This window comes from Aotus nancymaae, unplaced genomic scaffold (genome assembly GCF_030222135.1).
Source record: "Aotus nancymaae isolate 86718 unplaced genomic scaffold, 86718_ANA_hifiasm-v0.15.2.pri h1tg000011l, whole genome shotgun sequence".
Lineage (NCBI taxonomy): Eukaryota > Metazoa > Chordata > Mammalia > Primates > Aotidae > Aotus > Aotus nancymaae.
Window position 1 is genome coordinate 43,299,383 of NW_026988422.1, and position 15,403 is coordinate 43,314,785.

The 15,403-nt window shown below is 41.3% G+C and overlaps 2 protein-coding genes across 3 annotated transcripts in view; one reads left to right on the forward strand and one right to left on the reverse strand.

The window, feature by feature from the left end:
• LOC105724071 (origin recognition complex subunit 3-like) overlaps nt 1–9,669 on the forward strand; it is a 28,399-nt gene extending 18,730 nt beyond the window's left edge. The window contains 3 exon segments of the mRNA XM_064374524.1: nt 6,592–6,665; nt 7,344–7,495; nt 8,024–9,669. Of these exon segments, the coding sequence (XP_064230594.1) occupies nt 6,592–6,665; nt 7,344–7,495; nt 8,024–8,862 (1,065 nt within the window). The 3' untranslated portion in view covers nt 8,863–9,669.
• The window catches only part of GPR135 (G protein-coupled receptor 135), a 96,239-nt gene that overhangs the window by 39,825 nt on the left and 41,011 nt on the right, over nt 1–15,403 (reverse strand). Inside the window, exon 3 of one of the 2 annotated variants that reach the window (XM_064374888.1) lies at nt 12,047–12,188. The exons of the other annotated variant lie outside the window; for it this stretch is intronic. The gene's annotated coding sequence lies outside the window, so the exon portion shown is untranslated. The remainder of the gene's footprint in view (nt 1–12,046; nt 12,189–15,403) is intronic. 2 annotated transcript variants of the gene reach the window in all.

Sequence of the window (15,403 nt, forward strand, 5' to 3'; positions counted from 1 at the left end):
TAAATCCAGGAGCTGGTTTTTTGAAAAGATCAACAAAATAGACAGACCACTAGCCAGACTAATAAAAAAGAAAAGAGAGAATAACCAAATAGATGCAATAAAAAATGACAAAGGGGATATCACCACAGATGCCACAGAAATTCAAACCACCATCAGAGATTATTACAAACAACTCTATGCACATAAACTAGAAAACCTGGAGGAAATGGATAAATTCCTGGACAGCTGCCTCCTCCCAAGCCTAAACCAGGAAGAAGTCGAAACCCTGAATAGACCAATAACAAGGTCTGAAGTCGAGGCAGCAATTAAGAGCCTACCACCCAAAAAAAGCCCAGGTCCAGATGGGTTCATAGCAGAATTCTACCAGACATACAAAGAGGAACTGATACCATTCCTACTGAAACTATTCCAAATAATCCAAAAAGAGGGAATCCTTCCCAAATCATTTTATGAGACCAACATCATCCTAATACCAAAACCTGGCAGAGACTCAACAAGAAAAGAAAACTACAGGCCAATATCTATGATGAACATAGATGCAAAAATCTTCAATAAAATACTGGCAAGCCGATTACAACAACACATCAAAAAGCTTATCCACCATGATCAAGTAGGATTCATCCCGGGGATGCAAGCCTGGTTCAATATACGCAAGTCTATAAATGTAATTCACCACATAAACAGAACCAAAGACAAAAACCACATGATTATCTCAATCGATGCAGAGAGGGCCTTCGACAAAATTCAACAGCCCTTTATGCTAAAAACCCTCAATAAACTAGGTATCGACGGAACGTATCTCAAAATAATAAAAGCTATTTACGACAAACCGACAGCCAATATCATACTGAACGGGCAAAAACTGGAAGCATTCCCTTTGAAATCTGGCACTAGACAAGGATGCCCTCTCTCACCACTCCTATTCAATATAGTACTGGAAGTTCTAGCCAGAGCAATCAGGCAAGAAAAAGAAATAAAGGGTATTCAATTAGGAAAGGAGGAAGTCAAATTGTCTCTATTTGTAGACGACATGATTGTATATCTAGAAGACCCCATCATCTCAGCCCAAAATCTCCTGAAACTGATAAGCAACTTCAGCAAAGTCTCAGGATACAAAATCAACGTGCAAAAATCACAAGCATTCCTACACACCAATAACAGACTGAAAGAGAGCCAAATCAAGAACGAACTGCCATTCACAATTGCTACAAAGAGAATAAAATACCTAGGAATACAACTAACAAGGAATGTAAAGGACCTCTTCAAGGAGAACTACAAACCACTACTCAACGAAATAAGAGAGGACACAAACAGATGGAGAAACATTCCATGTTCATGGTTAGGAAGAATTAATATCGTGAAAATGGCCATACTGCCCAAAGTAATATACAGATTCAATGCTATCCCCATCAAGCTATCAATGACCTTCTTCACAGAACTGGAAAAAACCACCTTAAACTTCATATGGAACCAGAAGAGAGCCCGCATAGCCAAGTCAATTCTAAGCAAAAAGAACAAAGTGGGAGGCATCACACTACCAGACATCAAACTCTACTACAAGGCTACAGTAATCAAAACAGCATGGTACTGGTACCAAAACAGAGATATAGACCAATGGAACAGAACAGAGACGTCAGAGGCAACACAACATATCTACAACCACCCGATCTTTGACAAACCTGATAAAAACAAGCAATGGGGAAAGGATTCCCTGTTCAATAAGTGGTGTTGGGAAAACTGGCTAGCCATATGCAGAAAGCAGAAACTCGACCCCTTCCTGACACCTTACACTAAAATTGACTCCAGATGGATTAAAGACTTAAACATAAGACCTAACACCATAAAATCACTAGAAGGAAACCTAGGCAAAACCATTCAGGACATAGGCGTAGGCAAGGACTTCATGACCAAAACACCAAAAGCATTGGCAACAAAAGCCAAAATAGACAAATGGGACCTAATCAAACTCCACAGCTTCTGGACAGCAAAAGAAACAGTCACTAGAGTGAATCGGCAACCAACAGAATGGGAAAAAATTTTTGCAGCCTACCCATCTGACAAACGGCTGATATCCAGAATTTACAACGAGCTAAAAAAGATTTACAAGAAAAAAACAAACAAGCCCATTCAAAAGTGGGCGAAGGATATGAACAGATACTTTACAAAAGAAGACATACATGAGGCCAACAAGCATATGAAAAAATGCTCATCATCACTAGCCATTAGAGAAATGCAAATCAAAACTACATTGAGATACCATCTCACGCCAGTTAGAATGGCGATCATTAAAAAATCTGGAGACACTCAAGCCTGTAATCCCAGCACTTTGGGAGGCCGAGGCGGGTGGATCACGAGGTCGAGAGATCGAGACCATCCTGGTCAACATTGTGAAACCCCGTCTCTACTAATACAAAAAAATTAGCTGGGCACGGTGGCGCGTGCCTGTAATCCCAGCTACTCAGGAGGCTGAGGCAGGAGAATTGCCTGAACCCAGGAGGCGGAGGTTGCGGTGAGCCGAGATCGCGCCATTGCACTCCAGCCTGGGTAACAAGAGCGAGACTCCGTCTCAAAAAAAAAAAAAAAAAAATCTGGAGACAACACATGCTGGAGAGGATGTGGGGAAATAGGAACACTTTTACACTGTTGGTGGGAGTGTAAATTAGTTCAACCATTGTGGAAAACAGTGTGGCGATTCCTCAAGGACCTAGAAATAGAAATTCCATTTGACCCAGCAATCCCATTACTGGGCATATATCCAAAGGATTATAAATCGTTCTACTATAAGGACACATGCACACGAATGTTCATAGCAGCACAGTTTACAATAGCAAAGACCTGGAACCAACCCAAATGCCCATCGATGATAGACTGGACAGGAAAAATGTGGCACATATACACCATGGAATATTATGCAGCCATTAAAAACGAGGAGTTCGCGTCCTTTGTAGGGACATGGATGAAGCTGGAAACCATCATTCTCAGCAAACTGACACAAGAACAGAAAATCAAACACTGAAGGTTCTCACTCATAGGCGGGTGTTGAACAAGGAGAACACATGGACACAGTGAGGGGAGCACTATACACGGGGGTCTGTTGTGGGGGAGTGGGGGGGGACAGCGGGGGGGTGGGGAGTTGGGGAGGGATAGCATGGGGAGAAATGCCAGATATGGGTGAAGGGGAGGAAGGCAGCAAATCACACTGCCACGTATGCACCTATGCAACAACCTTGCATGTTTTTCACATGTACCCCAAAACCTAAAATGCAATTAAAAAAAAAAAAAAATCTCTGTTACAGGTAAAATTAGTTAAAAGAGACCAAGACCTAGATATTTGGAGGAAATTTTTTAGTAGCAAATGTAAACTTTAAAAAAAAATTAGTAACCAGACTGTATTGTTTACTTTACCAAAAACTCCCAGCACAAATGGTTACTACCATTCTAGCATCTCATGGACTCTGACTCAAACCCAAGCAGAGATGGCTTAATCACATCTATTTAATAACGCTTAGAGGTGGTAATCAAGTTGCAAAAGAGAAAGGGGGGTAGAGAGACAGAAATTTACTGGGCTTAGAGGATTTATCTTTGTGATGTGTTGATATAGCAACCAAAAGTTCCCATTTCATCAATCGTCCCCATTTACTTCAGAATTTACTTAACTTGTAAAGCCAAAGGCTTTACTATGAACAAGATCCTATGTGACTACCTCCTGCTCCATGCCTTTCTCAAGTCATCCCTGAGTAATTTCTGCTCCCTGATGCCAGCCAGGTAGTTTGTTTGTTTGTTTGTGTCTGTCTGTCTGTCTCTCTCTCTCTCTCTCTCTCTCTCTCTCTGGCACAGTAGTTGGGATTACTGGTGCCTCCCAGCACATCCAGCTAATTTTTGTAATTTTAGTAGAGACAGGGTTTCACCATGTTGGCCAGGCTAGTCTTGAACTCCTGACCTCAAGTGATCCACCCATCTTGGCCTCCCAAAGTGCTGGAATTACAGGTATGAGCCACTGTGCCTAGTCTTCCTTGCTTTCTCTTGAATGTGTGTACCTCAGAGCCTTGGCACTGCATATCCCTCAGACTAGAATGCTCTTCCCCTCATTATCCATGGGACTCTCTTGCCAGGTCTTTATTCAAAAGACCCTGTCTCAGTGAGGCCTACCCTGCTCTGACCACCCTACTTAAAGTTCCCCTGACCCCGCAATCCCAATCTCACTTATGCAGCTCTATTGTGCCATAGGACTTGCTTTCTAACACACACATCTAATTTGTATGCTTTGTGTATTATCTGTCCCCCCATCCCATACTAAAGTATAAGAATCACAAAGGCAGTTTTTTTAAACCTATTTTGTTTATAGGAATATTTAGTATTTGGAAAAAGTACCCAGCACGTGTAGTCCCTCAGCACACGTGTGTGGAATGAATGGATGGATACCTGAACAAATGAAGAGCAAGCACCCTAACTGTACTTAAATCATGTAATATTTGGGGTGGCTTATAGGAATTAACAAGGATTTAGGGATGGCAAAGCAAAGTCTCCAAATTACCTCTTGACTCTTTTATTACTATAAGACATTTATAGGAAACAGGCTCCAAAGGAGAGGGATGAGGAGTAGGAGAGAGGGATGGATGGAAAGAATGAGTGACACGAGGAGGGGAGAGAAGAGAAGGATGAGACTTAGCTGACAATAGAAATATGAATAGTGACTGAAAGAAATAAACATACTCTAAGGGGCCCTTATGTCTTCATATTTATGCCCTAATAACCACTTGAATGAGTATTACTCCTCAGTACCTAACCCTTTATAAATAAGTTCTCTAAACTGTTATGCCCTAAAGAGATTTTAAACACCCTGCCAGCCCTCCCCTCAGTTTCCTTTCCCTTGGAAGAAGAAATGAAGTTGGAGCCCATGAGGAAGTGTCAACCCCTTTTGACTCTGTCCTCTATTACAAACACATAAGAGCTCAGAAAGCAGATGCATTTTTAGAGAGAGAATTCTTCCCTTCTCCTGGTTCCAATGAGGACTGAGTTTTCTTCTGGCCTCTCCCTACCCATTTACTCACTCTGCCCTAGGGATTGGTAAATTTCAGAATAATAATAGATTATTCTAAGCTTATTCTGACCTTTTTTCTCTTGAGAACAAGATGCCCAGAGGGGGCTCTGCCATCTGCTGTGAGACCATGACCCCTTGCACTGGGTGGGCTGCTTTTTTCTAGGGCATAGTTAGCAGGCTTAGTTGTTCTCATTTTAAGCTACATCCTCCAACCAGGCTTCTATCAAATAAAAGTACTATTTTTAAAAATCTTCTGAATTAGTCTACTATCTGCCATAACAAAATACCATAAACTAGGTGGCTTAAACAACAGAAATTTACTTTCTCACAGTTCTGGAGGCTAGCAGTTCAAGATCAAGGTATCAGGGTGGTTTCTAGTAAGGACTGTCTTCTTTACCTGTAGGCTGCCACCTTGTTGTTTTACTTTGAACTATGTGGTCAATTTTAGAATAAGTGTGATGTGGTGCTGAGAAGAATGTATATTCTGTTGATTTGGGGTGAAGAGTTCTGTAGCTGTCTAATAGTTCTGCTTGATCTAGAGGTGAGTTCAAGTCCTGAATATCCTTGTTAATTTTCTGTCTCATTGATCTGTCTAATATTGGCAGTGGGGTATTAAAGTCTCCCACTATTATTGTGTGGGAGTCTAAGTCTCTTTGTAGGTCATTAAGAACTTGCATTATGAATCTGGGTGCTCCTGTATTAGATGCACATATATTTAGGATAGTTAGCTCTTCTTGTTGCATTGATACCTTTATCATTATGTAATGCCTTTCTTTGCCTTTTTTGATCTTTGTTGGTTTAAAGTCTGTTTTATCAAAGACTAGGATTAAAACTCCTGCTTCTTTTTGCTTTCCATTTGCTTGGTAAATATTCCTCCATCCCTTTGAGTGTGTGTCTTTGCATGTGAGATGGGTCTCCTGAATACAGCACACCTATGGGTCTTAACTCTTTATCCAATTTGCCAGTCTGTGTCTTAATTAGGGCATTTAGCCTGTTTACATTTAAGGTTAATACTGTTATGTGTGAATTTGATCCTGTCATTATGATGCTAGCTGGTTATTTTGCCTGTTAGTTGATGCGGTTTCTTCATAGCGTCAATGGACTTTACAATTTAGTGTGTTTTTGCAGTGGCTGTTACTGGTTTTTCCTTTCCATATTTAGTGCTTCCTTCAGGAGTTTTCATAAGGCAGGCATGGTGGCAACAACATCTCTCAGCATTTGCTTACTTATAAAGCATTTTATTTCTCTTTTGCTTATAAAACTTAGTTTGGCTGGATATGAAATTCTGGGTTGAAAATTATTTTAAGAATGTTGAATAATGGCCCCCACTCTCTTCTGGCTTGTAGAGTTTCTGCAGAAAGATCCACTGTTAGTCTGATAGGCTTCCCTTTGTAGGTAAACTGACTTTCCTTTCTGGCTGCCCTTAACATTTTTTTCCTTCATTTCGACCTTGGTGAATCTGAGGATTACATGTCTTGCGGTTGTTCTCTATGAGTACCTTTTGGTGTTCGCTGTATTTCCTGAATTTGAATGTTGGCCTGTTTTTCTAGGTTGAAGAAGTTCTCCTTGATGATATCCTGAATAGTGTTTTCCAATTTGGTTCCATTCTCCCTGTCACTTTCAGGTATACCAATCAACCATAGGTTTGGTCTCTTCATTCGGTCCTATATTTCTTGGAGGCTTTGTTTATTTTCGTTCTTTTTCTCTAAACTTGTCTTCACACTTCATTTCATTGAAGTTGATCTTCAGTCTCTGATATCCTTTCTTCCACTTGATTGATTCAGCTATTGACACTTGTGTATGCTTCATGAAGTTCTTAAGCTGTGTTTTTCAGCTCCATCAGATCATTTATGTTCTTCTCTAAACTGGTTATTCTGGTTAGCAATTCCTCTAACCTTTTTTCAATGTTCTTAGCTTTCTTGCATTGGGTTAGAACATGCTCCTTTAGCTTGGAAAATTTTGTTATTGCCCACCTTCTGAAGCCTACTTCTGTCAATTCGTCAAACTCATTCTCTGTCCAGTTTTGTTTCCTTGCTGATGAGGAGTTGTGAACCTTTGGAGGAGAAGAGGTGTTCTGGTTTTTGAATTTTTCAGCCTTTTTGCACACATTTTTCTCACATTCATGGATTTATCTTATCTACCTTTGGTTTTTTCTCACATTCATGGATTTATCTTATCTACCTTTGGTCTTTGATGTTGGTGACCTTCAAATGGGGTTTTTGTGTGGATGTCCTTTTTGCTGATGTTGATGCTATGGTTTTCTGTTTGTAAGTTTTCCTTCTAATAGTCTTCTCTCCTGCAGGTCTGCTAGAGTTTGCTGGAGGTCCACTCTAGACCCTGTTTGCCTGGGTATTACCAGCAGAGGCTACAGAACAGCAAAGATTGATGCCTGTTCCTTCCTCTGGAAGCTTTATCCCAGAGGGGCACCCACCAGATGCCAGCTGGAGCTCTCCTGTATGAGGTGTCTCTCAGCCAGGAGGCATAGGGGTCAGGGACCCACTTGAGGGGGCAGTCTGTCCTTTTGCAGAGCTCGAGCGCTGTGCTTGGAGATCCACTGCTCTCTTCAGAACTGTCAGGCAGGAACATATAAGTCTGCTGAAGCTGTGCCCACAGCCACCCCTTCCCCCAGGTGCTCTGTCCAGGGAGATGGGAATTTTGTCTATAATCCCCTGACTGGAGCTGCTGCCTTTCTTTCAGAGATGCTTGCCCAGAAAGGGGGAATCTAGAAAGGTAGTCTGGCTACAGCAGCTTTGCCAAGCTGCAGTGTGAACTTTCTGGGGGCTTTGTTTACACTATGAAGGGAATACCACCTCCTCATGCCTCAGTAATAACAGAGGTCCCTCCACCAGCCACACTTGATCATCCCAGGTTGACTTCAGACTTCTGTGCTGTCATCAAGAATTTCAATCAGATCTGGAATCCTCAGAGCCAGTTGAGACCATGGCCACCTCATCAGTGTCTAAGGCCTGCTTTCTTTTTAAGCCAAACTCCAAAAAGAGAAAGATCTCTGTGCCAATAGTCAATATCTGCATGAATTTCCACTAATACTCATTTCTGGAATCGCTACATCTCCTATTACCATCTATCAATTGCTTCCTCATGCAGTATCATCTCTGTTGTGCATAGAACTGTTCCAATCTTTGCCTTGCAGGGAGCACCTGACTACAGTACTCAATAAGCTACTTCTTACAACTCAGTTTTCCTTTAAAATAAATGAAAAAGTATTACGGGTTCTGACCAATATCTTTTTGTATCATGATTTCTCAATTCAAAACTTTATAAAAGAATTTCAGCTTTCTCTATTAGAGCATTTCTATTCCCAGCCCTTAAGTGTACTGTGCTGTAATCTTCCAGAAGCCAAAAGAAGAATAAATTTTTTGTCAAATAATCAATGTGAAAATATTCAGTGTCTTCCATCTCTTAGGAGGTACGTGGAAAAGCAAGCTTCAGAAAAGCAAGTGGTACTCTTGACCAAGGAGAAATGTTTGAAGGAGAAAACACAATTATTACTAGAAAACCTGCATGTTTATCATATGAATTACTTCCTGGTTTTGAGATGTCTTCATAAGTTTACCTCTTCTCTTCCCAAGTATCCACTGGACTGACAGATCAGAGAGTTGTACTGCACATGTTTAGAAAAGAACATATGGGATTCAGAGGAGTATGCATCAGTCTTGCAACTGCTGAGGATGTTGGCAAAGGATGAATTGATGACCATACTTGAGAAATGTTTCAAGGTTTTTAAGTCTTGTGAAAAACACCTTGGCAGCACAGCTAAGAGAACAGAGGAGTTCCTGGCCCAGTTTCAGAACCTCAATTAAATCAAAGAGGAAGATGATGCTTTTGGGTCACAGCCAAAGGGGCTTCAGAAGACAGACCTCTATCATCTTCAGAAGTCCTTATTGGAGATGAAGGAGTTAAGAAGAAGTACAAAGCCAACCAAATTTGAAGTATTCAGAGAAAATGATGTGAACTTCATTGTCTGTCTAGTGAGAGAATACCTTCTGCCTCCTGAGACACAGCATCTCCATGAGGTAGTGTACTTCAGCACTGCCCATGCCCTTTGTGAGCATTTAAATGCTGCTCTGTGAATTGCTCTCCATACTGCACCCAACAATCCTTACTATTATCTAAAGAATGAAGCACTGAAAAGTGAAGAAGGCTGCATTCCAAATTTTGCCCCAGACATCTGCATAGCACATAAACTGCACCTAGAATGTAGCAGGCTAATCAACCTTGTGGACTGGTCAGAGGCTTTTGCAACAGTTGTGACAGCTGCTGAAAAAATGGATGCAAATTCTGCAACCTCAGAAGAAATGAATGAAATTATCCATGCTCGGTTTATTAGAGCTGTTTCTGAACTAGAACTTTTAGGATTTATAAAACCTACCAAACAGAAGACTGACCATGTGGCAAGGCTAACACGGGGAGGCTGCTAGAAAGCAAATGAGCAAAGCCAGAACTATCATATTTAGCTTAAGAGAAAAAGGTGACCTGTCGTATTTACATATACTAGAGAAGCCTGTTTTGGCGAGAAGATAAATGTATAATCCTTATGTGATGTTTAACCAGAAAAGTACATTGCTAACCCCAAATGGGCATATAGCAAAACATCCATTTGTTTAGAATCCAACAAACAATATGTAACTAAAATCGCTCACACACATTTCACTGTACTTTCCACAAAGTCATTACTAAATTGTGAGTAAATCATTCTTGAACTTACAGTATATAAATGTAATAAATTCCTTTATCCAGGACTATATTAAAAAAAAAAAAAAGAATTTCAATCCAGTAGATCTCAGCTTGATGTGCTCCATGGGGGTGGGATGTGCCGAGCTAGAACACCTGGCTCCCTGGCTTCAGCCCCCTTTCTAGGGGAGTGAATGGTTCTGTCTCACTGGCATTCCAGTCACCACTGGGGTATGAAAAAAACCTCGTTTATTGAGGACTACATGATTATACAAATGAAAAAGAAAAAAACCTCCTGCAGCTAGCTCGGTGTCTGCCCAAACAGCTGCCCAGTTTTGTGCTTAAAATCCAGGGTCCTGGTGGTGTAGGCACCCAAGGGAATCTCCTCATCTGCAGGTTGCTAAGACTGTGGGAAAAGCATAGTATCTGTGCTGAAGGGCACAGTCCCTCACAGCTTCTCACAGCTAGGGGAGGGAGTTCCCCAACCCCTTGTGCTTCCCAGGTGAGGCAATGCCCAACTCTGCTTCTGCTCACCCTCCATTGGCTGCACCCACTGTCTAACCAGTCCCAATGAGATGAGCCTGGTACCTGGAAATGCAGAAATCACCTGCCTTCTGCACTGATCTCACTGGGAGCTGCAGACTGGAGCTGTTCCTATTCAGCCATCTTGCCAGTCACTCCAAGACATTTATGTACTTGAGACATTTTCAGGGAGATGGCAATGCCTCCCTGAAGCATTAGTGCTAGAGACATGGGCTTAGAATGAACTTGGGAGTGTCTAGACTCCTCAAAGTTATCAAGTCTATCAACTATCTTTGAGAACCAGAGTGAAAACAAAAAAGCAAGGTCTACTGTGTATGATCTGCTATCACTGTGTTGTCATTTTCTGAGCCATGTTCTTATCAGCAGTAGCTCTGTTGCCAAATTTCAATTCAAAAGAGCATTACAAGGGGAAAAAAAATCCAAATTTTTATGTAGTATTTCCTGGGTAGTAAACACAGGATTTCCTGCATCCAAAATGACTTGAACAAATTGCCTGTTCCTTCAAATGTGGTCTAGTGACAAATTTGGACCCTGTTCTGTTAGGTACAGATAAGCTTGCTGATTGAAATCTCCTCCAGCTGAGCAAGAGGGTTTTGCCAGCTATCCTGCTGTAACAGGCCTGGGAGCCACAGGAATGAGTTTTCATTTCAAATGGATTTCTACTTGGCCTTAATATTTTGTATGTTTACATCTTGTCTCCCCCATCTAGAATATACAATGCATAAGTGTTGGAATAACACTTCTCTTCCGAGAACTCAGGCAGGCAGCATGGTGATGAATAAAAAGGTAGGTAGGTGGTCAATAAATGTTTTTGCTTCATTGGTTTAAGAAATAATAAGATGGAGCCGGCCGGGCACGGTGGCTCAAGCCTGTAATCCCAGCACTTTGGGAGGCCGAGGCAGGTGGATCACGAGGTCAACAGATAGAGACCATCCTGGTCAACATGGTGAAACCCCGTCTCTACTAAAAATACAAAAAATTAGCTGGGCATGGTGGCTCGTGCCTGTAATCCCAGCTACTCAGGAGGCTGAGGCAGGAGAATTGCCTGAACCCAGGAGGCGGAGGTTGCGGTGAGCCGAGATCGCGCCATTGCACTCCAGCCTGGGTAACAAGAGCGAAACTCCGTCTCAAAAAAAAAAAAAAAAAAAAGAAATAATAAGATGGAAGACTTCTGAAGGATTGACTTAATTTCTGAACACTGGCATTTGTTTCTGGTAGGGAAGGATAAACTTTCCAACTCAAACTTCCACAGGAAGGAAGTACGTTCTATCGACAAAGGAGCAGGAATCTCCCCCTCTCAGATATAATTCTGGTAACACCAGGATAATTTGTAAATCTGCATTAGAAACAGCTCTTTTACCCAATTCCCATTCCTAATAAAGTGCTTGTGATAAACTGAGTGAAGGAAATTCTCTCCCCAGATTTCAGTCACTCTTTGTTTTAAAATCCTTCTTTAGTGAGTTGCTTCCAGAAGCATGTGGTTTCATAATTCCCAGTACACATTTTTGGCCTGAAACTCATTTTTACTTTAGTCATCACAATGATGTATAAGGGAGTCATAGCAACCACTCCAGTTTGCCAAAGGACAGAGGATAGACAGGATATAATCAAAATTCTACAGAAATATAATATTCCATGTCATTATATGGAATTCACCAGGAAGGGAACCTTTTCAGAAAAAGCCAGGATAAATCTTCAGAGTGAGTCTTTGTAATGCACCTTCTATAATGTCGCCCCAGTTGCTGTTGAATATATATACCAATTACATACCTGGACACATCCCTGTGATATGCCTTTGGGTTCACAGAGCACAAATACGTAGATTCAGTGAATTTTCACCATTCATTTTCTTAGTCTCCTGGGCTTGGTTGTTGAGTATCCAAGATTATCTTTCTGTTCCCATGCCTCCAAGCTTCAGTGAATTAATGAAAATGAACTCATTAAAATATGACCATATAGATTTCCATGATTAACATTTGAGAAGGAATTCCCTTACAGAAAAATAGTAATAACTACCACTTATTAAGGCTAGGCACTGAAACAAACATTTCCTATACAACAACCCAAAAAACCCTCAATGAAGTATTTTTGCTCATATTTTACAGATGAGGAAACAGGCTCAGGAAAATTAAGATATTTAATTGAAGTCATACATAATTTAATTGTGATCTGACTGAAACTCTAGGCTTTTAACAACTACTCAATAAAAAAGAACTACAAAAAAAACTGCCATTATCTCCTTAATTTTTTTTTTTTTTTGTATTTTGTGTTGATGCTATTTTCCAAGTTTAAACCCTGAAATGAGAGTAGAGCCTGCAGCTAGTTCTCTGGAGCCAAGACATTATTTAGTTCTCAAATGGGAATTCTTTAATGATGGAACAGTAGAACTATAGAACAGCCACAGAATCCTGGGCTTGGAGGGGACTTCAAAGGCATTACAGTAGACACTTGTGTTTTTATTCTCCTAACGCCCACTTCCCCCCTTTTCTGCTAACCATCCCCTGCCTGATCAATCAAAACATCCCACACCCCCAAACCAAGGGATAGACATGTGACCCAAACAAGGCAATCAGCACTGAGGAACGCCAAGTCTGGTCCTGATGACAATCCCTGAAGAGACTGCCCTTTTAGTTCCTGTGTCTCAGACAGAACCCAGGAGTTTCCCTAATTCTGGTTTCCTTTCTGAAGCTTAATTCTTCAGCTTTCCTAGCAATTTTGAAAACTGTCCAAAGTCAAGATTCTGTTGTTTGCAAGTGAAGGTTCTAACTGATACAAATGACTAATCTGCTGTCTTCATAGGGCTGATGAGCCAGATAAGCAAGGCACTGGGCCCCCATTTCTGCCTAAGCAAAAGGGATCTGTTCTAACCAAGGGTTTCATTATTAAATAAAAACTCAAAATGTCACTAATCTAGTTCAAGCACCCTCAGTCTTTGGTAGCTCAAATTGTCATCATCCAGCCCAACTCTTAGATCCTTTAATTTTGTTTTTTTATACTAATTTACTTTGAAAATTAACTAAAATGACACCTAAGGAGTCCCTTTAATCGTCCAACAACTTGTGCCCAATCTCAACTCACATTCTATTGATGACTTTTTCAAATCTGGTTCCAAATCACATCTGAACTTTCCTTTAAATAACATATAATTGTCACCAAGTTGTAAATGTACAACGGCATATTTGTGTACACATTTAATGTTAGCAATTTTTATTATTTTCTATTCCATACCTGTCAAAGAAGTTTGTTCAATAACTTATTCTTCAGGTTTGAATTTGAAATTTATAAAATTGAAAGAGACCATTCCAAATTCAAAACTAACCTACAGAGGCTGACCAGAACAGATAAATCCCCTATTTCTCATACCATCCCTCTTTCAAAAGGTAAGATTCCAAAAGTCTTTATGAAAAGAAGCAGAGGCTCAAATCTGATATGTGAACTTTTGGCTTGAGATGCAATGTAATTCACTATTTAACAGCAGGCACCTGTCCTCTCTTTTCAAAACCAGGTTTCTCTATTTTAATACATGAGCTAATGTCATCTGAAAATTGAAGAATTTCCAAATACAGTCAGTTACATCAGGACTGGAGTGGTTGACCATGTTCCAGTCGGGAGTCTCATGGCACAGTGGCCATAGCAGATAAGAACACATTGCATTTCAAAAGTTTACAAGATAGTTGTTTAAAACTCAAAGCATAATTTCCATTGAAATTTATGTTCAAATTAATAGCCACATCTTCAAAGTTAGCCTACAAAAGGCTTTCAGACAGTACTGTTCAGTCCTAATAAAGGTATAGAGCAAAGAAAGATTTTGAAATTCGACACCTCTGTCTTTGCCCCTCACCCCAGCTTCCTAGAACCCTGTGTTTCCCTTGGTCTCCCCTGGTTCTCTCTCAGGGATCTCTCTCCTGCTGTGCTTCCCTCAGGAAGTACTACCTTCAGACCACAACCTGCAGCTGAGTCGGTGGCACCCAGGTGCTTATTAAAAAGACTACTAAGCCCAATTTCATAAATAAAAATTTCTAGAAGTGGGGACAAGAAATCTGCATTTTAACCCATTCCCCAGGTGATCCTTTTACACACTGAGGTTTGACAGCCACTGTCCCAAGAATTTTAGTTTCTAATTGCATACTTTGACCTCCACCCCAAATCCAAACTCCTATTCACTCCAGCTGGCCGCGCAGCAAATTAATGTGATTTTACTGAAGATTTGGGTCGTGGCATCCTCCTGGTATTTACCCTTTCCTCTGTGGAAACCCCTGACACATGATGGTCATTTTTTAATGACTAGGTACATTTCTCTTTAGAGGGAAACAATTTTTTTGAAACTTAAAATTAGAGGGAGCGGCGCCAAGATGGCCTAGAGAAGCCAGCACCAGAATGCAGCTCCCAGCAAATGAGACTCAGGGCCAGAGGACTTCACGATTCCAAAAGAGGTGCCGGGTTCGTTTCTGTGGGACTGATAGGGCATTGAACTCGGTGCTCCATTTCAGAACTTGTGCTTACCTCATCCCTCCTGCAACCCACAGTCCAAGAGAGCCCTGCCAGACGGTGGGACGCCATAGGTAGTCGATGCAAATCTGAGCAGCAGCTACCGCAGGGCATGGCAAGTTGTTGCCGGGACCTGGGTGGGAGTTTGAACAAACGCCAGTGGGACGGACTGTCCCACAGAGGGAGGCAAAGTTGAAAGCAGGGAAAAAGACCTTAAGGCCTGGCAGGCCCCACCTCCACAGAACTCAAACTGAAGCCCTCGCTAGAGAATTAGGCAGCAAACACACTAGCTTGAGCCCAACCAGGAAGATCGAGCTCTGGGAGAGACGTCATCGGGAAGGCGGGGCCAATCCCACCTGCAAACAAACTCCAGGGGAGGACCACCTGGACTGAACCCGAGAGAGCCCAGCAACACCCTCTACAGGCCAAAAAGGATACAGCTCCAACCTCAATAGAAGAAAGAGTTCACTCAGAGACTCCTCCTGAAATCATAAACTTCAAAGATTAAAGGGAGATAAATCCATGAAGATGGGAAAAAAACAGCACAAAAAGGGTGAAACTATCAAAGAACAGAACACCTCTTCTCCTCCCAGGTATCACAACTCCTCACCATCAAGGGAATAAAAAAAGACAGAGAAT